General features: G+C 34.3%; 3 protein-coding genes across 5 annotated transcripts; 1 reads left to right on the top strand and 2 right to left on the bottom strand.

Moving 5' to 3' along the window:
- Window positions 1-1,719: 1,719 nt before the first annotated feature.
- On the bottom strand, window positions 1,720-18,139 carry LOC114365424 (dual specificity protein phosphatase CDC14AB). Of its 3 annotated transcripts, none has more exons than XR_003656948.1 (16): window positions 17,638-18,139; window positions 17,136-17,311; window positions 16,898-17,036; window positions 16,685-16,814; window positions 16,435-16,560; window positions 16,229-16,281; window positions 15,906-16,096; window positions 14,944-15,031; window positions 14,336-14,447; window positions 14,125-14,220; window positions 13,735-13,894; window positions 11,507-11,686; window positions 4,130-4,346; window positions 2,601-3,023; window positions 2,331-2,417; window positions 1,720-2,243 (listed from the first exon to the last, which is right to left on the bottom strand). XR_003656948.1 is itself a non-coding variant. In XM_028322000.1 (16 exons), the coding sequence occupies exons 1-16, from the start codon at window positions 18,012-18,014 to the stop codon at window positions 2,141-2,143; spliced, it is 2,241 nt and encodes a 746-aa protein (XP_028177801.1). In that variant the 5' UTR covers window positions 18,015-18,139; the 3' UTR covers window positions 1,724-2,140. The 3 variants fall into 3 exon arrangements, 2 of the variants coding, with proteins under 2 accessions (XP_028177802.1, XP_028177801.1); XM_028322000.1 differs by having other exon boundaries at window positions 1,724-2,243; window positions 2,601-2,668; window positions 4,192-4,346; XM_028322001.1 differs by lacking the exon at window positions 2,601-3,023 and having other exon boundaries at window positions 1,722-2,243; window positions 4,192-4,346.
- On the bottom strand, window positions 7,925-9,059 carry LOC114365426 (protein NDUFAF4 homolog). Its single transcript, XM_028322004.1, has one exon. The coding sequence runs from the start codon at window positions 8,905-8,907 to the stop codon at window positions 8,257-8,259; it is 651 nt and encodes a 216-aa protein (XP_028177805.1). The 5' UTR covers window positions 8,908-9,059; the 3' UTR covers window positions 7,925-8,256.
- LOC114365425 (uncharacterized) lies at window positions 11,974-13,186 on the top strand. Its single transcript, XM_028322003.1, has 2 exons — window positions 11,974-12,374; window positions 12,617-13,186. Exons 1-2 carry the CDS (start codon window positions 12,062-12,064, stop codon window positions 12,967-12,969), a joined length of 666 nt encoding a protein of 221 aa, XP_028177804.1. The 5' UTR covers window positions 11,974-12,061; the 3' UTR covers window positions 12,970-13,186.
- Window positions 18,140-25,681: the final 7,542 nt, after the last annotated feature.

Here is a 25,681-nt window from a genome sequence, read left to right on the forward strand (position 1 = left end):
TCCACACAAAATGCCTTCGGAAATTCGGCTGTTCTGAGACCCCCCTTGCTACACTAAGTGAAAAATATTACAAGTCCCAGCTCCATACAAAACACGATCAAAAATTCGACTAAGTTAAACTCTATACTGAAGCCATCAAATTTTTTTTTAAGTGTTGGCTCCATACAAATTACCTACGCTCAAAAATTCGGCTGTCTAAACTCCATACAAAAGTCGTCAAAATTATAAAAGTGTCAGAAAACCTATTTCTTTTTACAAAAAATTTAAAAATCAGTATCTTTTTTTGATCTCTGTTTTTTGCTATTTTCAACAAAAAAAAATTCTTACAAGCAACACAAAAATAGAAATAAATAAAAAGTAAAAAAACTATAACCCAACTACGACAAAAAACAACGCTGAAAAAGTATAAAACAAGATTTTCAGAATACTGAACTTAACAAAGTTGCTAATGTAGTTGCATAGTAATTTTCATGTTTGGAAAACCGCAGTCACACGTTGTCAAAGTGCTACGGTAGGTAGGTATATGTAACGTGTGTCCGCTAGAGGGTGCCACATTAGATTTTGTGGAACCCCTTATAGCCTATAACCAGCGGACAATTAAGATGCTTCTAATGATATGTCATTCGTCGAATTCTGATAAGTAGTTTAGAAGTTACAAGGGAACAGATGAACATACATACATAGCCTGTCAAAATCATAACCCTCCTTTTGCTTTGCCATAGTCGGGTAAAAATACTTTTATTGACATAATATAAAACACAACAAGGAACTAAAACAATTACTGAGCCACTGTGCCACTAGGCTCCCCTGCTCAGCCCTTAAAAGCATGTGAAGATAAATGCTGAGCAAATAGACAAGTTCCAGCTTCAGGATTTAACTAGTGAAGAAATAGGTAGCCTTGAATGCTTTCCAAATGATCAAATTTATGGAAGTATATCAGCACCAAAACGGTCTTCAATCACCTCTTCAAGAAGGTTGACCAGCATGAACACCAAAATTCTACGTATCAAATCTTGACACAGTGCCAACTAAATAATAAAAAAACACATCCTTGCTCTAACCAACTTTAATGATACTATCACTGGACATCCTTAGATTTATTATTCTATGCTGACGCCATTAGACAAAATTATTGACATTATTGATTTCTACAACCCAAACCATCAAACATCCCATTATGAAGGAAAATTAACGTTGTAAACACAGGTTGAACATCGAGTTATAACAACATCTGCAATCAGAGCTGGTCGAGATTTTATGGAATCATTGCCAGGAAGAAACCTTTGATTATTTACAACGCTGCTTATCTGGCGGAAGGCAATAGTTGTCGATCGGTACAAATCCTGAGACACCTTTTGGTAATGCCCAATCAATGAAAAACGTAGAAAGAACGGAAAATTTGAAATAAAACAGCACAATATAAACGGTCAATGGAATACCACTGTAAATAACAACGGACTAAACATAATAACAAATTCTTCCGTTTACACAATGCTATTGTTTAATTTACCCAATTTAGTAGCCGTTATGCACGTTTATTATTAGTGCAAAAGAAAGAAAGATACAGAAAAATAAATGGATGATGGATGAAGATCAAAGCAAGCAAACAAAAGCAAAAGCACAGATCAAAATGAACGAACAATGAAATGATTAAATGAATGAACGAACATCACCTGTCAGTGTCTATTTTTTTTATTAAGTTTTACGGCTCTGGGTACAAGCCTTTTTTAGCCAGTCTGATAGGGCTCGCAAAATATTATCGATTTTCAAATCGATTAACGCCGGAATCCGCCCGCCGGATTTTTAAAAAAATAAAATAATGTTAACAGGTTGGATCTTCCTGCACCTAAAGGGCGCGCCTTACTCGCTGGTTTCAAATACGGGTCCGCGCCGCGCCGGAGCCACTCCGCTGCACGCAAAAATGGAGGCAGAGTGCCTAACGCCAATATGTAATTACGGCAATATTATGTTTAAATAAAACCTTTTTTTAATCAGCCTTGCTTTATTTGTATGTATTCCATTATCACAATATAAGGACACATCACTTGTAATTTATCAATCAACAAAAAGGTACTTTGCATAGTGATCAAAAAGCTTGACACAACAATACCTACAACCATACTACCGTAAAACTACTTAATCAGTAGTAAGATGCATGAGAGTTCCGACGCCCTTTCGGCGACGATGGTCGCGGTGGCCCGAAGAAACCTCTTGACGTAGTACTGGTCCTCTCTTTGGGTCCACTGTAAAAAATGATTACAAAATCAAAATCAAATAACTAATTATGAGTATGTAAAGTAATCAAAATCAATATGTACCTAGTTACCTACCTGGTGTCATGGTGCAAACTCGGTCTGGTCCCTGTACTAGTTCTGGAGTGAACATCTTTGATGCTTGATTTTTCTTTTGGAGTCATGCTAAAATAATGAAAAAAAAAAAGGTCAAGAATTATAAGCAAAACAACATTTTCGATACTTTAATGATGTGGCCAAAAGGTTGACAACACAACCTTATTCCATGACGTGTTGCGAACTTTTTGGCTACTTTGGGTGTCACGAACTATGACGCTGACTGTACAGTAGAAATTAATACTTGCGCACCTGATTTTTTCTTGAACCAGACCACTAAGCTTCTCCGAATGTAAAGAGTCACGAAGTCTTCTTTGGAACTGAAAACGTATAATAAAGCAAAGTCGTCATTCAAACCATTAATTTATTTTGCGATATTATACAAATCACTGTAACTGAGTGAGACTGTCATTGACTAACTGAATGATGGATAGTAAGAAGTACCTGCCCAAAATATCGATAGGTGCTCTAAGTGGAATAATAGGCCAGGTGCTACCCGTGCAGGTGCTATTTGGGTGGGTTCTCAAAGTTGAATATTACGCCAACTTACACAACTCACGAAGGCGAGTGAGCTTTACTTGTGTTGTGTTGTGTCACGAGTGTGAACGTGCCTACATATAGATAACGATTAGTGTAATGTCTTTCAAAACTTTTGAAAAACGAACAGAGCGAGCTATAGGTGTACCAGAATCTCATGGCAAACAAAAATATTGGAAAAGTGTGTTTTTCATATGGCAATTGTCTATGGTTTAATTGTCACCTGTCAAAGAAAATTATGAAATCTGTCAGCCGCTGCAAAATTTTTGTAATCTCTTCTTGACTATTTGTTATTTTTGTGAAAAAGTCGAAAAAGTTCAAGCAAGGCATATTGTTTTCAATGTGAATTGTAAAATAAGGCATAATTCAAAGTCGATCTTTGATTCTAAAGCGCGTCGTCGAGTTGACAGTAAGTTGGACTGAAATGTTTTGATACATTTAGTTTATTACCCAACTGTGTCAGAAGGAGGGTTGTGTTTTTTTATATTATTCTTACTTAATAGCTGCTTTATCGGGGTTTTCAGGTATATCTCACAAATTGGTGCAGATGTTATGACCATGTAAAGAAAATTGAAAAAGATTTCATAAAGCAAGATTGAATAATGGAGAAGTTTCCAATTTTTTTCTTTGAAATAAACTTGAAATAAATATAAGTAGAACTAATAATAATTGTGAAATAATCATGAAAATATCTCTACAAATAAATAAGTTACAGGGCCCTAAAGTTGCGCATAACTATTCACGCCATTTTGATCGGTGTATTCACACAGTCATTCGGAGTACAAACAGTAAATCACCCCTGATCCAGCCAGTTCATTTTTTTTTAAATCTAGCAGTTTTTAATTTTTCAGCTAGGGTCACTCAAGATTCTTTCTTAATAAAATGTAACCTTTTTTTTAAATAACCCAGACCTGGCCATATACAAAAAGAACGGCACCGCCTATGTTTCAGTTCCACGCGAAAATATGTAGGTAATTTAAATAATTAATTTCTCAGACATTTCTTTTCTCACGGACGATTTATTTAATTTCCAAGACATTTTCCTATGTTAAAAACCTGATGTAAAACAACATTCTTCCACCACACATACCTACCTAAAATGTATATTCGTACTTCATGTTCATTAATATTAGTCATAAAAGTAAAAAATTAAACAGTATCAAGATCGTTTATTCCAATTTCCCCAGTATTGCTCTCAACAAAGTTTATTTTCCCTATTTGCCATGAGATTCTGGTACACCTATACCACACATGTAAAGGTCACTCGCCTTCGGGAATTTCAACAACTATAAATAGTTTAAGCCACCTTTATGCTATTTAGCATGTCTCCCTGAGTGGCCAGTGGGCGCTCGTCGGAGCGGACGCTAGGCGCTCGCTTCGGCGCAGGAGCGTCCCGCCGCGCCCCCAGCGATGCGGCACCCACCGAAGCTGCGCCGATTGAGCCGTCCCGACCCGTCACCACTGCAAATGGACATTCCAACCATAGACGTATAAAAAAAACGTTTTACGTCTATGATTCCAAGTTCCAACCATCATTTTGTCTAAAGCCGTATTTGTGGGTCACTAGCCGAGCCCTAAATGGCCAACTTTGGCTCAAAATAAAAAGGATTCCATTTCCCACCTCTTCATAGCAATATTGATAACCGACCCTAATTCGACAGGACAATGTTAAATAGCGTTACTGACGTTATTTTTACTTTGTTGCAAGATACCTAAAGTCCGGTCGCCGAGCAGATAGAATTTGGTCCAATGACCCCAAGCTACCCATCTTTATAACTCGCACGTAATTATATTGCAGTGAATGTGCGAGCGCGACAGCAATATTATTACACGCGAGATGTGCATGTGGATTGAGTGATCCTTGCTTCAATCTTAACAAAAATCGAGGAAGTTTTACTTAAAATATGTTAAAACATTGCGATGAAGTTTAAAAATTTGTTAANGTCTAGAAGAGTACTTAGCCAATAGGAATAAAATATAAACAGGACACCTAATACATATTAGATTGCATTGGTTTTGCATTGTCACGTGTGACGAATCGGAACAGTCTCACAAAATAAAAAATCATATGTACCCTAATCAACATTTTCCTTTAGGAATCATCTAAGCCTGATATTTCTTAAATTATGGCCTTAATAAAAGCAAAATATATGCCAAATAATTGTTAAAAACAATTAACAATTTTAGATACTATCTCAGTCTGCCTACGAACTACATATCGTCAGTTGCAGGTTCACTTGGGGTAACTGACAAAATACAGTTTTTCAGTAGAGCCGTTTAAAGTTTTTTTTCGTCTTAAATCGGACATAACTTTTTTCCTATTTAACCTTTTTTGGATCTGTTTTTACAGAAATGCTTAGAATTCTACGCGGTTTTAGATTAAATAAAAAGAATTATCTAATATGTCTTAGTTAAGGAAATAAATTGCAGTTACACCAATGTATTTTTGTACTTTTGACAGTTACACTAATTTTATACCATACTTTTGGAAAAAACATAGGTAAAATTGGTGTAAGTACTGCCCAAATTAAAATAATTTGATGTATTTGCTGGGTTTTGTTTACTTAGTTGCTGTAAAATTTATGTAAAAGTATTAAAAAATAAGAGAATTCATGAAATTGTCGGCCGTTTGGTGTAGTGGTTCGAAACGGACAACTATTCCGGAGGTAGCGGGTTCGATTCCCGCACAGTACAAACATTTGTGTGCATGAACATATTTGTTTGTATTGGACTGGGTGTTTTCTATGTATAATATGTATGTATTTACAAAAAAAAAAGTATTTAAGTATGTTTATATCCGTTGTCTAGTACCCATAGTACAAGCTTTGCTTAGTTTGGGACTAGAAGCGCAGTGTAAAATGTCCAAGGATATTTATTTATTTATTTATTATGAAAAAAATAACATTTTGTCGTTTTCTTTATTTTTTTTTAAATTTTATTAGAAGTAACTTTTATTTTATTCATTAAAAAATGTTAAAAAAGCCATGGAAATCAAGAAAATATGTGTATTTAATTTTTTTTAAGACAGAAATATTGAAATAACTAAAGTATTACTGTGAAACTAAGTAATTTCAATATTTTTTTAAAGCTTTGACTTACCAATACCGTATTTAGCTCTACGGGGCAACTTAAACTGAAAACAAAATGGATTTAATTTCCCACTTCTTTATAGCAATGTTGAATTAAGGTCACGAGTACTACAACAGTAAAAGTTACAGAGTAACAACAGGTTAATGTTAGCAACGCGCAGTGACGCCTAGTTGGCTGGATAGTTGCTTAATTTCAATTTTTTTTTTGAGCTAACTTTAACTTCTTTAACTGATACTCCTGGTATAATAATAATGTAATATGCCTTAAAACTTTCTAAATTCCTATTTTATTTCATGATATAAACCTTAGCAAATCAGTGTAATTGCAAAGTTTTGTAGCAAAATTTTTACATTATTACAGATACACCAATTCAACCTGGTAAAATTATTATAATGTCAGTTACACCAAAATTGTGAAAGAAATCTGAAAAGTTCACACCTGAAAATGTCCGTGTAATTGTAATTTTTTTAAAGCTAGAATTTTTTTACGTATACCATTCGAAAGAGCAGAAAAAACTAAGAAAACCTGTATATTTAACTCAAAAACCGTATTTTGTCAGTTACCCCAAGTGAACCTGCAACTGACGATATGAGCAGATAGAGGTAAAAGTAAGGATCACTCACACGGCATATTGGAGGAAAGAATAAAGGTTAATTTCTTCCTTCAGCTTTTAAGTTTTGTCACACTTATTCTTTAACAAATTCGCTCNAGATACAACCGGATTATATAGGGTGGTTATACATATGGAACGATAAGTGATCTCACTCGATTATTTCTAAACTATACAAGATATCGAAAAACTAGTTACTGATTCTGAAAGTGCTTCACAAGCTCTTTCAAATGGTACCAATAATAGGGTACAGATTATGGAAGCTGGAAACATTGAATTTTTGGATTTTGTAACTTATTATTTTTTCCACCCTGTATAATCCGGCTGTATCTCCAGGTCACCTAGATACATTCCATAGCAGCTGTAATAGACATTTAGGTACATACATTTACCAATTATGGTGATAAATAGGCATTTTGTATTAGTTTTTGTATAACGCCTAAACAAAAACAAAGGGTAATATTTTGGTGTTATACATAGATTTCGAATATAAAAAATATATAATTTAACTAAATATGACATGACAAAAAAAATGAGGTATGTCTCGTCTCTGTCGGGCCTGGGTCACAGATGACCGTTCTTCTTTAACCCTAATATGTATTAATATCATGGCCAAATCGTAAAATTGATCACGTTATGATGATGTGACCAATTATTTTATAAAATGGTGTTATTTCAAGAATCGTTGAACCGATTTAAAAGAAAGGACATGGAGGGGGGGATGGGTATTTCGCCGAAACAGTAAATTTTCTGTGTCCAGGCAGGCGAACACATGTTTTTTTATATTTATATGTATAAAACTATTNCACGCGAGCGATATAAGGATGGATAGCTTTTGGGTCCTTGGACGAAATTCTATCTACTCGGAGACAAAACTTTAGTTTGCTCAACTTCAATACTTTTTTTTGAGCCAAAGTTGTCCTCTAGGGCTAAAATAACCCGCATCTCCGGTTTATCATTATCATCATTGCAGCCATAGGATGTCCACTGCTGAACATGCAGGTAGGCCTTACCTACTTACGCAAGGTCATATCAAAATCATATTTAGGATGAAAAATAAAATTATTGTATGAACAAAACATGTTTTATTTTTCTCATCTACAACTAGATCACATTATCCCATCGTCCCAAATGACAATGTTTACTAACACATTACCAGTATGGTATAATAAATTTGATAAATAAAAGTATGCACTTAGCTTGCACAAATTTAAAAATATTAAATTACACATTTTTTCTATTTAACAAACTCATGAAATAGTTTTATACAGAAAATAAAATCATATCTCTAAAATTACATTTATGCAATGCAATTAGTTGATCTGTTTTATATTTAAAAAAATATAATATGCTATGACTTTTATAGGTAGGTAGGTAGGTTTGTAATCAAAATTTGTTCTTCTCACTCACTAAATAAATATTAAATCAATCTCTTAGTTAGTTTTAGTAAAGGTTTATGATAACTTCAACAGATATCTTAAGAATGCAGTTTTGATGAAACATTAAGCTTTAAAATAATATAATTTAACATTTATCACTTTTTTTGATAGTGTGCTTTAACCCCCACTAAGAGAAGTGCTGATTTTAAACCACAAGCAATGAACCACAATATTATTCATAGCAATTAGATTTTCAATATACATTATTCATTCATAAAGGTCTATAAAAATTTTATGTTTTAACACTCTCTTCATTAACTAAAACCTTCTTACTGTCACCACTCTCTAATTTATTGGTAGCTTCATGTTCTTCCAACTTTTTTCTGGATGTAGCTGGCCCAGCAAAGATTGCTGGGGATGTCTTGCTTTTTGGTATGTAAACCTCAAACGTTTTAAAGTACTTCAACACACTATGCACATCATCTTCTTTCAATTTATACTCTAAGGCTATTTTGGAAGGAGTAGCTTCTTTGGGATTCATTTGATGCGCCCCTATAAAGTCTATTGCGTGTCGGAGAGTTGTTTTTCCGTAAGAAACGCGTTCTGGCTCTTTAAAACCCAATTCATAATCTTCTAAAAGTTCACGGTTCTGAGGCAGAGGCCTATCAGTGCTCTGGCGTTGCCGCTCTCGCGTAATGTCATCTTCAGGCCTCCCGTGAGAGGTTACATAAACATCCTTAAGTCTATCATCAAGTCCTGGGTCTTTCTTATCCAGCTTCTCGTCAATATCAGGAACCGCTTCAAGAGTCCTTTTCAAATCCGCGATATTTTGGGGATAGGTGGGCGCCGGGTCAGGCTTTTCTTTAGAAATAACACGATGAGCACGGTTCTCAATGTTGAAAGATCTGATCGGTCTCAAAGCTCTGGTCACTAAAGCACCCATCTTAGGTGGCGTTAGCACAACTGAGTTTACGTTTTATATTTTTTATTGAAATTCATCATCTATTTTCACTCAAAAAATATTTCATTTTAAATTTCACGAAGCTAGGTTAGAATTTCATAGTGACAGATGCCAAAATGACATTCTAATTTTGAAAAACAAAATTGCACTTGCTTGCTTACCAGAGTAAAAAAATGTGTCATAGAAAAAAAGGACAAAACTCTCCTACTGTAAGTAAAGGTAAGTACACACTATGCGTGGTAATGGTAAGTAGCCGCACTGCAAGTCTAGAGATGGGTTTCCACCCGGGTAAAAACCCACATGAGGGTTAAAACCCAATAAAAACCCGTTTCATTCCACCCGTGGGTGTTTACACCGGGTGAAAACAAATAATTTTATAATTATTTCAATTGGTATCTTTTCTTTATTTTTATTGAATTTTTCTCATTTAAGTTTATTGATTAATAAGTAATAAGTGAAAGAAGAACGGTCACGCCCCATACAAAAAAAACCCAGACCCGACAGAAACGAGACATGCCTCAGTTTTTTTGTCATGTCTTAATTAGTTAAATTATATATTTTTTATATTCGAAATCTATGTATAACACCAAAATATTACCCTTTGTTTTTGTTTAGGCGTTATACAAAAACTAATACAAAATGCTTATTTATCACCAAAATTGGTAAATGTATGTACCTAAATGATGGGTATTTCGCCGAAACAGTAAATTTTCTGTGTCCAGGCAGGCGAACACATGTTTTTTTATATTTATATGTATAAAACTATTTTTATGGGAAAGTTAATCAAAAGTTTTATTTGTTTTTGCTATTACAATAGCAGAAACTACAAATAATACCGTAGAAAAACTTAATCAAAAGTCGTTTTTCTAATTTCCTTGTTATGTCCACTACTGTTGTTTGCCAAAATGAAGGCACATTATAACAAATTGAAGCGTAATTTCATTCTAATAGCACTCTCTTTATATTTGAGAAACGTTTGGCTATCAGAAAACAAAATCTTTAAATGTCAAATACTTAAAGGAAGGAAATAAAGTGAAGTTAAGTTCTTGTCCGAGTCAAAAGTATAATTTCCCTGGGTCTTCTTTTCGGCCATTGTAGTAACGAAACGAAAGAACTTAGAATGTAATGCACTGCACCGTTACACTCGGCCATTTCGTCCCAAGAGGCCATCGAGGCAGGACAGTACTTCGTTGATCAGTTTCGCGACAAATCGCATAAGTAGGTCCCTCCTTGGGTTTTTGTTTACTAAAAAGACAATTTCTTTGGACGGTTTTTTGTAGCTAAACAATGGATTAATTTTATTGTTTATTTAAACAGATGTAGTGTCTGTAGGGGTAAACCCATGATTTAAATAGTAAATGCATAGGGTAAATAGGTTTTTGTCTGTGGTGTCTTTTAGGCATAAATCTAATTTCTTTGGCCCTAATTTCCTTGTTTTCCGTGGCATAAAATGGCCTAGGAAATTATAAAAGACCATTTTTAATTCGGCGTAAAGTCAAATTTTGAGTATTTCTTTATTGGAATAAGTTTAATATTTACATTTAAAGAAATGGGTATCGGAATAGATATAGAACAACTTGTTTTTAACTCTTAATTCAATCTACTGAATTTATCTTCCTTATTTGTGTAAAAAGGTCGTAATGATACAATATTCATTGGTATGTTTGCTTGCGAAGGTACACAAAAATGGATCGAACAAAAGAAAGCAAACCACAGAAGAAAACTTAGAGAAAAACATATTTATAATAATTTCCTTGGCTACCAAAAATTCATGACCTTATAACTATATTTCTAAAACGAATTATGACACCCCTTTTAGATACATTAGCTTAGTTTTTGCTACTTAATACAATGGTAAACTAAAAATAGTTAAAAACAAAAATATATTTCGTACCAAAGAAATTAGGAAAAATTGACCATTTTTGGCGAAATACCCGGATGCCAAAGATGCCAAACACTCTCTTTGATGACATTACGGTATAAAGTTACAAATAACAACACCAACTACAAAGTACTTCTGCTTAAAAACTTGAAATCGACCGCCCTTCCGCCACTGTAACGCATTGTAACGTTTTTCAAGACCTCCTCTCCCCCCAGATTGCATTACGTAACACTAGAACGCCCCCTTAGCAACAAATACCACTTCTCACTTTAAAAAAACGCTATTTTTGTTTTCACCCGCCAGAATGGGTGATAATGGGTAAAAACCGGGTTTTAACCAAAACCAACCCAAAACACCCGGTTTAAACCCAATCGGGTGAAATGGGTTTTTACCCACTACCCATCTCTAACTGCAACTGGCATTGGCATGGAATGCATGGATGGCCGTCTGGCTTAATCACAAATCCAAAATCTGATGCTGTTGCGGCTTCAAATGCATAAAATCACAACCAGTTGCCTAAAAAACTGGAAAACCGCTAGCCGGGCGGTTAGTCGTTCCCGCGATTAACCGCTGGTACGCAAAGAGGCGCAAAAGTGTTATGTTAGTATGATGTTGTCGGGTGAACTAGATCGGGTCATATGCTTAGATTAATAAAATCTAAGGTCATATGTAAAACACAAATAAAATGTAAAAACTTACATTTAAGTCTAGATAATACTTCTTTTAAGGCAGTTTTTGAAGCATCTTTAGCCAAAAACTTTCCAGCACAAGATGGAGTATTCGTCGCTCGAGTTTGCTCTGTCACCATTCTGAGTTGTGGAGGGCTCGGGCTGCGACCCAGGCGACGGCGATGCTGTGGTTGTGTTGAACCTCGGGACGCTATAAAATTAAATGCAAAATTCACTACACATAAACAACCAGCAGGAAAAGTTCTTGGGAAAATCCCTGTCAAAAAGTTTGTTCTTAACGTTCCTCTATACAAAAAATATGTTCATTTATTTCAAATATTTTCTTGTTTAATAATACCTATTAAACTTTCTTATTACTAGAAAAGAAAGAAAATTAATAATCTTCATTTACTGAGTTGCTAGCTAAAGTATCATACTTTCCATAATTGATAAAAAAATTAAAACATTGCAGAAATAAAAAGGCTCAAGTGGTACGAAACGTTTTTTTGACATTTATCTCGTATCTTTTGCTGTGCTAGCACTATATTAATTTCGTAAAAGTTTGTGCGCTTTTCAATCTTTAGCAATGACTTTATCAGAATATACACAATTGAAGCAGCAACTAGTTTTTTATGTCGGTGGTAGTGAACGGCACAGTCAACTGCTAAGTACTTTGAAGGAGCACTTTCGAGACGACATCAATTCGCCCAGAAGATATGAAAAGATAGTATCCATTGGTCAGTTATTGCGTGTTTTGGAGATAAGAGACGTTCTATCAGAGAACAACGTCGGCCCACTGAAAGAAATTGCACGTAGGATTCCAAACAGCAATGATTTGCTACAAAAAATTAATGAGTATGAGTTGAATCGCGTCCCAACTGAGTTTGTTAACTTGTATGGTAAGAATCAATTTCTTTAAATTTTCCTTTTTTTTAATCAGAATCCTCTCTTTCTATTGTGTGAACTGTAAAGATCAAAACCCTTTTATGATCAACTTTGGACTTGTAATTCATGAAAATATCTCTAAGGAAAGTAAAATATTATATGCTTGAGAGATTTTTGCCAGTAAGTAAATGTAGAGATTGTAATGTAGGTACCTAAAGATGTTATCTGAATTATAAATTATTGCAATTTGTTTTAGCGTCTGAAAATATACATAGCACACCACATCGACCCGCGGAAAGTTTTGTCACCAGTAACCCGAATACAGCTATGAGTGAAGCCAAGAAGCAACGTATCATTGATACAGTCATTGACAACATTGGCACATACTGGCGTGATCTGGCAAGGAGTTTGGATATCAAAGAAAAGATTATCGACGAACTTAACGAGAGCAACAAGCCATTGCATTTAAGAGCCAAAACAATAATGGATATGTATCAAAAAATTGCAGACAGTCAAAATTGGTTTTTTGAACTATGTGATGCTTTAGAAACTTGTAGAAGGAGAGACTTGGTAAAAAAACTCAAGAAAATTGCTACAATGAACATATGATCTTATTGACTAGTTCCTGGTTCCACAGGGTACGCCAGAATTAATTTGATATTATGATATTATATATTGCACTAAAAATTCTAGCATTATTTTTTATTACTTAGTTTTTCTGCCAGCGCACTAGTTTGACTTTTTATAGTCTGTCTCAAATTAGACAAAAATTTTATTTTCATTTTTTATGACTTTTTTATTTATTCCATCAATGTTTATATGCCATTTACCAAAATTATAAAATTGTGATCACAGTATTTGACAAAATATAAATGTAGACTAAGAAATATTTTTTGTTATTTGAAAACTTAATAATTTCTAATCATTAGCTAAAGTTGCCAGTTGGTGGGGATAGGCGGGAATCTCTCCCGCGTTTTTGTATGTCCTCCCGACCCCCAAGAAAGTAGAATATTCCAGAAAATCCACTTCATGTTTGTGATTGTTTCTCCTGACCTTACTTAAGTCCCATTATCCCGAAAAAAGTTTCTCCAGAGTATGGTAACTTATCCTGGCAACCTTAAATGGGGCACACTGAAAACCAGCGTCGTGGCCTTCCTCACCGGGGGCCACGGCATATGCTGAGTGGGATCCCATTGCGATGGGATTACTCTTCCATTGTATGTTTTGTGTTACCTCTATCTTATTTGCTTTTTTTTTATTTACCTCTTTTGTCTTATGTGATGTCCATGGCAACAAATGTTTCTTTCTTTCAACCTTTTCTTTTAACTTTGGCAAAAATTGCTAGCTATCACACATGACAATGACTTGACTAACCTGTGCTGAAACTGGAAGGCGTAATGTGGGCCATATTCCCAATAGTGGAGTGCTCCCCTCCGTACTGCGACACCCGAGAGTAGTGAGGGGTGACCGTGACGGAGGAGTTCAGATGCCTGTCCCGGTCATCTCTGTTCATGGAGCTCCTCATCAGGAAATTCTGAATAGAATTTATTAAATTATTAGAAATCTTGTATAATTAATACCGCTACTCAACGCTAGATGGCGCTAAATGAACATTTTCAAAGATTTGGGAAGACATTGAGCAATAAATATCCACGATCAAAATAGTGAGATCTTTTAGGACAGCAAAGAAAACTAAGTATTTCTAAATAATATCAGTAAAACGCTAATAAATAAAAATTCGTTTATGTAAAAAAAAATATTTACCCTCGCATCGTTGATCGTTTTTATAACAGGACCCTGTGAGGTTCGAAATGTTGGAAGTGGTGTTTGATAGCCGGCGATACTTCTCACTGTGGAGTCCTAAAAAAACAACATTGGTACATAAATAATTACATAATAAATTATTATTTAAATTAAGGAACGATTTGAAGGCTCGCGCGCTCGTTAGCCCAACGATTATTTTAAGTAGCCTTACATTAGATTTGGCGCTATTCCGCTGCGTCCTGGCGGTGCTTCCCCGCGAAGGAGGCGAGGACGGCCGGGGTTCCCCGCTGCCACTGCCACGCCTCGTGATGCTGTTTTGATCACTAGAAAAATATTTACCCCCTTAATAATACTCAAATTTTTATTGCTTTAAGCTTTATATCTAATAAAACTTACACGCTCGTTGAACAGTTTTTTAAAGTGACGTTTAGTGGGAATGTCATTAATTTTAAAACAGTGTTCAACAACTGTGTAACTTTTTATTAGTAAGGGGGTTAGTAAGTAGTAGGTGTGTTTATTTGGGAAAAATTGTTATACATACTATACAGGGTGTCTCAAAATTAGCACGTCACACTGACACCCAAGGTAAATGAGCCTAAGACCTCTGCATCCAGTGTGTAGTAATAATTTTGTTTAATCCTCAGTTTATTCCAAATTATTGGTTTTAACTCTGCCACCCAAACAACGTTTATTAAAACAAAAAAATGCCACTCCTAAAGGCATTGAGAAGAAAAAAGTTAATAATACACAATGAGACGGCGTTATTACAGGCTCTAAGATTAAAGAAAAAGAAGAAAATTAGTAATAATATTGACTGACCTTTTGTAATTGATCTTTTGACTGATGTTAGTCTTGGGTGTTCTCACGCGCCACTCACTGGATTCCTTTTCGGGCGCCTTACTAAAAGCTATAATCGAAAATTATTTACATTATTAATAATTACTATGGATGTTTTCTAAAGTTTCAGAGATGCATAATAATGATGATTATGTCAACACTATGCGCTTCAATGTCGCTCTAAACAAAATAGGAGCCATAATATTTTGTACTACTTTACATACAATTTTAAATTCACATGAGTAAAAAGTACCTATAGTAATCTTCAATATAACTTACCTTATCTAAGAAAAAACAACACTTATTTGCTCGACACGTATTTGGTGCCAACTTTGCGCAACGCACCGCCAATACCCAGATGCTATCATTGCAACTCTCAATACAGGGACGGCAGCAGAAGTACTTTTTCCAAAAGGACAATTTATTTTCTCTTATGTTGTCATTAGGATCGTGTTCTTCCGAGAGTGTTGTGTTTTTTATCACGCATCCTTTCAGTTGAGTCATAGGAGTCCGAGTTGGCTCAGTCAGATCGCAAGACGTTATGAAAACCTCGTCATCTTCATCCGTTCTCTCTGTGTGAGGAACGAAACATTCCATCAGTCACCCAACAAGTGATAAAATATTTAAAATAACACTGTTTAAATTTTTTCTTTGATCTTTAAACCGGTATTGGCAATGCGTTGCGTAAAGCTGTAAAAAATATAACACAAACAGTGTTATTTTAAATTATGAATACAGATGTTTGAATTTTCCTGACACACTTGTAAAATAACACTGTTTGGTAACGCTACTCAAAATTACTAAATACCTAATTCACTTTCTGCTTATGATGACAAATTAATGTATGGGCTGAAATCGATTAACTGCTTCATGACGTAAAATGGCGTGCAACCTAGGCTAACAGGATGAGGGAATAGTCGCTATTCTACCACAGGCATTTTTACCTTCTCTGACTCTCGAAGCCTGCGCTCTAATCGGAGGAGTGATATCCGACCGCGTCTGCCGATGCATCGGAGGCGGGGGCGACGGAGACTTGCTGAAGACCACAGGCCGCTGCTTGATAGCCTTCTCAGCGATCGAGTACACCCCGAATTCGTGTGTGGGTATCTTCTCCGTGTCTTGATACGTGCGCTTTCTGTCATAACGGAGCATTTAGAACACACACGGCTATTTTCAATTTTGTCTAGTCTACTAATCAGTTATAGGCTAGGCTGGTTACAAATTGCATAAAATCTATCTATTAATTACAAAATCATCACCTGTTTACCTATAAACATTTCCTTGCTTGATCAACCACGGCTCTAACTGTTCCAGCCAACCCTGATAAAACATAATTTCAACTAATCACATAACACAATCAAAATTTCAAGTACAATATTTAATTTGAGGGTCCAGAAACGAGGAAAAATAAACTAGTGCACGTGTGCCCGAAAAATTTTACACCTTGATGGAAGAGAGAGGAAATTTGAATACCTGTTGATGGCCAATGACAGAACCAGGCCTGCAGATTCTCATCCATCCTATAGCTTCGTGAGAGGTCATGCGGTAGTGCTTGATCAGATAGCAACCGATCAGTGAGCCAGTGCGCCCTAGACCTGCCTAAACAAATTATTCATCAGTATTTTTCAATTTTTAACTGGATATTTACCATTTAATCTTAATGACTGAGAAAAAAATATACTTTTAGCTGTGGCATACGCAATTAAAATAGTAAATTCATAACCTTGCAATGAACTGCAATAGCGCAATCGGATTCTTCGCTGATTTGCAGAAATTTGAAGAGAATATTTCGAGGTGGACATGACCCGTCGGGGAAAAATAAGTCGTAGTGAGTTATGCCGGCGTTATTAAATCTGTAATGTTTTTGTTTTAGGTAAGTTACAAAAATGTTAAATGAAATATAAATTATTGATGTCATTTATAAAACTATACTCACACATTACCATCGTAAAGCCTTTTGTTTAATCTAATAACAATTTTTACATCGTTTTCCAGAAAATAGTCTATGTACATTTCTGGCGGATGGTATAAAGATACGCTGCAATCCACTGGCCCAATAAAAGCCAGAAACTTTGCTAAAACATGATCATTTTGAATGTAAGTACTTACATAAAATAAAATTCCCAGATCCGCTGTAGAAAGTATTAAAAAAAATTAAAGAAACTTTATTTTACCAGGAACAATCCAATTCAAATCGCCACCCTGTATTTTGTCAAGTCTATCATATTCTTCGTAGTTGAAATCTTGGAAATTGAAGAAACCCAAATCTCTTGCCTTTTTTATAGCGTTGAGACAATCGATCAGAGATATTGTGTATGCAGAATCACCTTGTGTTGCATCTTGAAAAGGTCTAAATAAAGAAAGAAAAGAAACAGAGTTAGCCTGAATTACAATTTTGTGACCAAAACTGGATAAATATAGGTAACTTAGGTTCAAGCTTGATAGCTGAAGAATATACGGGCTTCACACTTGCCGTAGGTACCTTTATTTAAAAAAGTTACACTAAACGCTTTTTTACCCATTTAAAATGAGTTTACTACGAATTCTCGCACCGCTTCAGCGCCATCTAGCGGGGAGTAGTATTAAAAGAGAATCGATTAATTACGTTACATTTTAAACAAATCTACAGATAAGAAGTACAGAACTTAGGAAGTGAATCTAAGTGAATATACATACCGATAACTCTGCCCATGAACCAGAAGAGGCTTCAGTGCGTCTCTTGGTGATAAACTTAAATACAAAACACCATAACATCCTAATACGAAAGCTGCGTTCGCCTTTTTCTTCGGATCTATCGATGTGTAATGAACTATTGCTTGCTTATTCAAATGCTGCTTTAATTTTTCATTCAATATCCTACAGTATTTATAAACGCAACCCAAGTTTAGTGGCCCAAAATCGGAATAATAGTTCTCGTATATTAAATCGTTGTCTATACAAAAATAATGTGTATCTGCAGTACTTTTGAGGGTCTTCCCTTGTCGCACTGTTGCAAAATATAACACATTTTTAATATATTCTGCCATAAACAGAATATCAGGGCTGCGCGTCATGGCTGCACCAAAAATGGTAAATATAAACTTATTCGATAGCACATTTTATAACTAAAAAACACAGTCTGAATAAAATAACTATGCACTATGATTTCTTCGCACAAACATATTTCTAAATAAAATTTACAAAACTAAAATATATCTCAAAATCAAAATGACACTGTCGTTATCTCTCTTTTGTTTTAAAATTACCGCCACATTGACTGTTAAGATGGCCTTACTTGATTTATTTTCGCAAAGCCTCCTTGTATGTTTTAATTAATTATATTGTGAACTAACAAAACATATTTTTATTTACAAAAAAAGGAAATGTTTCTAATTTATAATTTGCATGTTGACTATATATAATAACTAGTTGTAGTATTTAGGAGTAATTGGATGGTCCAATTCTAGAAATCACTAAGTCCATTTTCATAGTTTTTGACCTGACAACACTGAACAACGTAGCTTTTTTTTCTCTATGGACTGGCGCAATTAATTTTTAACTTAAAAATCCCTTTCCGTGTATTTTGTGAAATACTTTAACACTAAGTCCTCTCTTTCCAATTCAAGAAATCACTATGTCCTAATATCCCTTAGTCCTGTCGGCTCAAATTAACAAATCCCTAAGTCCATTAAATTATCCCTCTGTTTTGACTATCAAAAAAATTTGCCACTACCCCGTAACAAATATTGGCGACGAATATTACCTTCGCCAATTATGGCTGCATAATTTTGATGTGCACAATTTACGAGAGAATACTGCAACAATGTACATATACACCGAACAATATGCATTAAAAGGACCTCATGAAGCTATTTCAGCTTTAAATGATTACATCCTAAATAATAAAAAAACCGGCCAAGTGCGTGTCGGACTCACGCACAAAGGGTTCCGTACCATTGATTTATGAAATATATTTTTTTTTAATTTAAGTTATTTGTATGAAAGATTACGCGGTAATAAGCGGTTTACGATTTACGAGGTATTAAAAAAAACTACTTACTAGATCTCGTAATGTACATCATAATGTTTTTTTTAGATTTTTCATTTTCTTATTTTAGAAGTTAGTGGGCGACTTTTTTCCACTTTGGAAGCGTCTGTCACGCAAACTATTCGGTTTAGAAAAAAAATGTAAATTAAAAGTACACATTATAAAGAAAAAAAAAATTCAAAATCAACTTTGTATGGATAATTTTTGTATTATTACTCCATTTTCTTCCATAAACTTTGAATTTTTGATAAATTTCAATATCCAATTACAACGTGTGATATAATATCATTGGAAAGAAGAGAAGCTGGAGATATTTTTAAGATTATTGGCAATCCATTATCACCATTAATTTTTGTTTCAATTGAATTTGAAGTAGAATTTTTTATCGTGGTTTGTACTTTTGTTNTGACCTGACAACACTGAACAACGTAGCTTTTTTTTCTCTATGGACTGGCGCAATTAATTTTTAACTTAAAAATCCCTTTCCGTGTATTTTGTGAATTACTTTAACACTAAGTCCTCTCTTTCCAATTCAAGAAATCACTATGTCCTAATATCCCTTAGTCCTGTCGGCTCAAATTAACAAATCCCTAAGTCCATTATATTATCCCTCTGTTTTGACTATCAAAAAAATTTGCCACTACCCCGTAACAAATATTGGCGACGAATATTACCTTCGCCAATTATGGCTGCATAATTTTGATGTGCACAATTTACGAGAGAATACTGCAACAATGTACATATACACCGAACAATATGCATTAAAAGGACCTCATGAAGTTATTTCAGCTTTAAATGATTACATCCTAAATTATAAAAAAAACCGGCCAAGTGCGTGTCGGACTCACGCACAAAGGGTTCCGTACCATTGATTTATGAAATATATATTTTTTTAATTTAAGTTATTTGTATGAAAGATTACGCGGTAATAAGCGGTTTACGATTTACGAGGTATTAAAAAAAACTACTTACTAGATCTCGTTCAAAACAATTTTCGTTGGTAGTTTTTATAGTAATGTACATCATAATTATGTTTTTTTTAGATTTTTCATTTTCTTATTTTAGAAGTTAGTGGGCGACTTTTTTCCACTTTGGAAGCATCTGTCACGCAAACTATTCGGTTTAGAAAAAAAAATGTAAATTAAAAGTACACAAAAGAAAAAAAAATTAAAAAAATTCAAAATCAACTTTGTATGGATAATTTTTGTATTATTACTCCATTTTCTTCCATAAACTTTGAATTTTTGATAAATTTCAATATCCAATTACAACGTGTGATATATCATTGGAGAGAAGAGAAGCTGGAGATATTTTTAAGATTATTGGCAATCCATTATCACCATTAATTTTTGTTTCAATCGAATTTGAAGTAGAATTTTTTATCGTGGTTTGTACTTTTGTTGAACTTTGGCGGCTCGTAACTAGCTATTCAATCATTATCTGGATCAGAAATTTATTTTATTTGAATAAAGACATATTCGATATTAATATCAAATAAAAAAAACTGTTGAAATCACGCGAGAAAAAATTTCGGAAAAATCTGAAAAAAGTATAAAAATTGACATATTTTATCTCCTAAACTATAAAACTTTAGCCATAGAAAGTAAGGTTCAATAATTAGCAAATGACCTCCTCTATACGCCTATTAGCTATGGCGGGTTCAGTTCCAGTCACCCTGTATATGTAAGTAATATTGATAAGTAAGTAAAAATGCACGGTAATAATATCATACAGTATTGTAACTTCATAAACACACAAAACGCAAGCTTTTCTTCGAAATTCAAATCTCGGTATGCGCTCGACATGCAAAAGTCGGGGGTGTCGCGAAAGTGCCACAGTAATAAACGGACGATGTGTTGTCGATGTGTTTTTAAACAGTAAGCGCTTAAAAAAATTAAGCGCTTACTGTTATCAAAATAATTACAAGTATCGATTTATAAATATGTCGAATAGAATATATTGTGCTGTTGATGCTGTTTTTGGTTGCATTAATTCCTCAATTATGCACCCAGAAATAATATTAACTTCATTTAAATAAGTAAGAGTAGCAAACATCTTTACAAACTTTTGCATTTTTACTATTACCATGATATTTCTTTTTATTCCTCCTCATCCATGTTTCCAGAAACATTATAAATATAATAATCAAGCATTTTGTACGCCTCGGTCAAGACGCATAAATTTTACGGTCGCAAATTTATAAGATTTATTATTAAGTTTTAACGAAAATATACTATTTTAATTAAATCTACTAATCACAAAATAACATGCATTTTTATCCTATTCCATTCACAAAGTATTTTGTTACTCAAAATAAAATAAAAAATTACAATCACAAAAAACATTCACAAAACTAGATAGAAATTCTAAGTAGGCAGATGTAATGAAATTAGGTACTGGCATGGCAGGTGGGCAGCCCTACCGCATGTTGTCATACCATGACGTACCGCGCGGCTGTTGACATTTATTTCAAAAATATGGCCGAGTTGGAATACTGTATAGATAGTATTACCGTGAAAAATGTGAACCTAAGTTATGAAAATTTTATGAATACATATTATGTGATATATAAGAGTACAAAATTAAAATAACTAAGTCCATAAACTATTGATTAAATATCCCTTAGTCCGTTCATTTAAAATAAGTCCAACGATTTAAAGTTTAAGGTTTATCGGAACTATTTAAGATATTGTTGATTTTGTTCCTAGAAATTAAAGAACTTTTATAAAAGTAAAACATACATTTTTATTTCATTTTAATTTCCATTAGTTTAGTTTCAGTATTAAAATTAATAATTCAATACGCCATTTCTCAAAAGTGGAAAAATGGACTTAGTGATTTATAGAATTGGAGCATCCTATTGAAGTTTTATCTTCGTCCTGAAAAATTTTAACTGATATATTTTGTTCATTGTTTTTTAATCTCTTTTATGGATGGATAACTAGTTTTAGCCTGCTTAAATTTCAGTCAGTCACAGAAGACTTTAATCTCGGCCGTGATTCCCTTTCAAAAAGTGGTATAAAACAAATCCTATGTATTTCACTGGCTCTTAAACTCCATTCTCTATAGTATGGAACTATGGATGGAGTGAAATATTTCGTCGAAAGCAATTCATCTAGAAAAGATAACAGAGAGACACAAAGAGTACCTACCTACTTTCGCATTTAGTGAATGTTTATACTTATAGAGTCCCATCTTTGTCGTAGGTATCCTCGAAGATAAACCTAGAACCATGGCTACATGCCAGCTCTTCAACCACAGCTGGCCGTGGTCGTTTGATATTCCACCGACTCCCAAACTAGGGGGCTTGTCATCAGATAGAGATTGATATTGACTCTTCCGATTGGTCAATTTTACGATCAAACAATAGATGAAGCGCTTCCTGTGTTCCCAAAACTTTCATTGGGTAAAACAAATTGTATTTCAATTACTAGCTTTTACCCGCAGCTTCGCTGGCGTGAATTTCTTTGTCACTAAACCGTAGTAAAACCGTCTTTACATGTTTCTCTGTAGTTTAATAAGTGTTTTTAAAACAAAATCATAACGTCTTGTCAATAAAATTCAAATTTAAACGATATCAATATGACAAGTATTGTCAGGAAAAAACGGAATTTAGAGAACGTACACTGCATTGTTGCAAAATTGGCATTGCAGTTTTTGTGCCATAACCTTGAATGGGCACTTCTGTCACATGGTGGTTCTGTGACCGGACCGACTGATCCGCATGACATTAAAGTGACTGTAGTATTTTTAATTAATGTCATTAGGAGATGAGTGAAAAGGATAGAATTGTATGAAAAAAGCCAATCTGCGTTCCGTACTTTTGTTTAAAACTGCGTTAAGGTTACGCACCGCTAAACAATGAAATCCTAAACTTTTCTGCCGCCAAAATTAGCGATTCGTCGTCTTAAAAAATATTATTGTAACGTAAGTAAACGTAAGTAAATCCAGTGGGCTGACTTTACGTCGCGTTGGCGTACTCTTCTCTCATGAAACAATAATGTTTGTTTTCATAACGCATGTGTATGCATTCGATATTATTATTATTATTATCGATATGCCACGTTGACGGCTTAACGATATATTGTGTGGAGTTGTTTACTTCACGGTTCAAATGTTAGAAATTAATGCCCTTCACAAAGGAGTTGCCAGCTCACCGCGTTTTTGTAGAGTAGGTAATAAAATCGAGATAGGATGGACAATTTGTACGCTAATTTAAATAAGACTTCCGTAATTTATTGACTATATTGACAAAGTAATTTATTTTTTAGAAAATCTTGAGTTGACGTTTTGATAGCAGTTATTGTTTTATTAGATAGAGTCTAGCTTTTGCTAAGTGAAATTCAGTTAGCTTACACAGAAAGTTCGAATTATTCGACCTAAAACTAAAACCTAATCGTTGTATTTTGGAAAATTAACTCAATATCAATTTTATTCTGATGTAACAATAATATACTCAACATCAAATAAACCGCACCTTCCGCGACGCGAACTTTAACGATTTTCTTCTGACACAATCACGGTGCCCCAACAATATTGGTGTTATTTGAAAGCCCAATAAATATCCTTAAAGAAAAACACANTATTGAAGTTTTATCTTCGTCCTGAAAAATTTTAACTGATATATTTTGTTCATTGTTTTTTAATCTCTTTTATGGATGGATAACTAGTTTTAGCCTGCTTAAATTTCAGTCAGTCACAGAAGACTTTAATCTCGGCCGTGATTCCCTTTCAAAAAGTGGTATAAAACAAATCCTATGTATTTCACTGGCTCTTAAACTCCATTCTCTATAGTATGGAACTATGGATGGAGTGAAATATTTCGTCGAAAGCAATTCATCTAGAAAAGATAACAGAGAGACACAAAGAGTACCTACCTACTTTCGCATTTAGTGAATGTTTATACTTATAGAGTCCCATCTTTGTCGTAGGTATCCTCGAAGATAAACCTAGAACCATGGCTACATGCCAGCTCTTCAACCACAGCTGGCCGTGGTCGTTTGATATTCCACCGACTCCCAAACTAGGGGGCTTGTCATCAGATAGAGATTGATATTGACTCTTCCGATTGGTCAATTTTACGATCAAACAATAGATGAAGCGCTTCCTGTGTTCCCAAAACTTTCATTGGGTAAAACAAATTGTATTTCAATTACTAGCTTTTACCCGCAGCTTCGCTGGCGTGAATTTCTTTGTCACTAAACCGTAGTAAAACCGTCTTTACATGTTTCTCTGTAGTTTAATAAGTGTTTTTAAAACAAAATCATAACGTCTTGTCAATAAAATTCAAATTTAAACGATATCAATATGACAAGTATTGTCAGGAAAAAACGGAATTTAGAGAACGTACACTGCATTGTTGCAAAATTGGCATTGCAGTTTTTGTGCCATAACCTTGAATGGGCACTTCTGTCACATGGTGGTTCTGTGACCGGACCGACTGATCCGCATGACATTAAAGTGACTGTAGTATTTTTAATTAATGTCATTAGGAGATGAGTGAAAAGGATAGAATTGTATGAAAAAAGCCAATCTGCGTTCCGTACTTTTGTTTAAAACTGCGTTAAGGTTACGCACCGCTAAACAATGAAATCCTAAACTTTTCTGCCGCCAAAATTAGCGATTCGTCGTCTTAAAAAATATTATTGTAACGTAAGTAAACGTAAGTAAATCCAGTGGGCTGACTTTACGTCGCGTTGGCGTACTCTTCTCTCATGAAACAATAATGTTTGTTTTCATAACGCATGTGTATGCATTCGATATTATTATTATTATTATCGATATGCCACGTTGACGGCTTAACGATATATTGTGTGGAGTTGTTTACTTCACGGTTCAAATGTTAGAAATTAATGCCCTTCACAAAGGAGTTGCCAGCTCACCGCGTTTTTGTAGAGTAGGTAATAAAATCGAGATAGGATGGACAATTTGTACGCTAATTTAAATAAGACTTCCGTAATTTATTGACTATATTGACAAAGTAATTTATTTTTTAGAAAATCTTGAGTTGACGTTTTGATAGCAGTTATTGTTTTATTAGATAGAGTCTAGCTTTTGCTAAGTGAAATTCAGTTAGCTTACACAGAAAGTTCGAATTATTCGACCTAAAACTAAAACCTAATCGTTGTATTTTGGAAAATTAACTCAATATCAATTTTATTCTGATGTAACAATAATATACTCAACATCAAATAAACCGCACCTTCCGCGACGCGAACTTTAACGATTTTCTTCTGACACAATCACGGTGCCCCAACAATATTGGTGTTATTTGAAAGCCCAATAAATATCCTTAAAGAAAAACACATTTAATTTCCTAATAAATGATTAACATATACCATAAATGTGACTTGAAAAAATACCTCACTTTGGGCCCACCTATGGGATCAATTAGACCAATTTTTATGGTTATAAAACCAAATAATGATCTCACGTGTCCTCTTTAACTGATGGATCCCAACTTAACAGTTTTATAGCCATAAAAGTTGGCTCTAGCGTAACTACCTATTTTTTTAAGAAGTGACTCTGTATCCTTCTAAAGATACATTTTTGGGGTAAAAACCTTTCCTTTAATGAAATGAAGGTTAGAACTAGGCTTTCAAATGGTGCCAATATTGGTGGGAAGTGGGGAAGCATACGTTTGAAAATGCTTGTCGCGGGAGGTGCGATTTATTTGATGTCGAGTGTAGTACC

Source organism: Ostrinia furnacalis, unplaced genomic scaffold (assembly GCF_004193835.3).
Source record: "Ostrinia furnacalis isolate ACB-3 unplaced genomic scaffold, ASM419383v2 OfSCF7590, whole genome shotgun sequence".
Lineage (NCBI taxonomy): Eukaryota > Metazoa > Arthropoda > Insecta > Lepidoptera > Crambidae > Ostrinia > Ostrinia furnacalis.

What these genes read in the sequence shown, in the direction of transcription:
- LOC114365424 (XM_028322000.1), bottom strand. Translation starts at nt 18,014, where the DNA reads ATGACGCGCAGCCCTGATATTCTGTTTATGGCAGAATATATTAAAAAT. An exon ending in GTTCATGGGCAGAGTTATCG is followed by an intron (nt 17,312 to 17,637) that starts GTATGTATATTC and finishes TTCTTTATTTAG; the next exon opens with ACCTTTTCAAGATGCAACAC. An exon ending in AGTATTATCTAGACTTAAAT is followed by an intron (nt 4,347 to 11,506) that starts GTAAGTTTTTAC and finishes GTCCATTTGCAG; the next exon opens with TGGTGACGGGTCGGGACGGC.
- LOC114365426 (XM_028322004.1), bottom strand. Translation starts at nt 8,907, where the DNA reads ATGGGTGCTTTAGTGACCAGAGCTTTGAGACCGATCAGATCTTTCAAC.
- LOC114365425 (XM_028322003.1), top strand. Translation starts at nt 12,062, where the DNA reads ATGACTTTATCAGAATATACACAATTGAAGCAGCAACTAGTTTTTTAT. An exon ending in TGAGTTTGTTAACTTGTATG is followed by an intron (nt 12,375 to 12,616) that starts GTAAGAATCAAT and finishes AATTTGTTTTAG; the next exon opens with CGTCTGAAAATATACATAGC.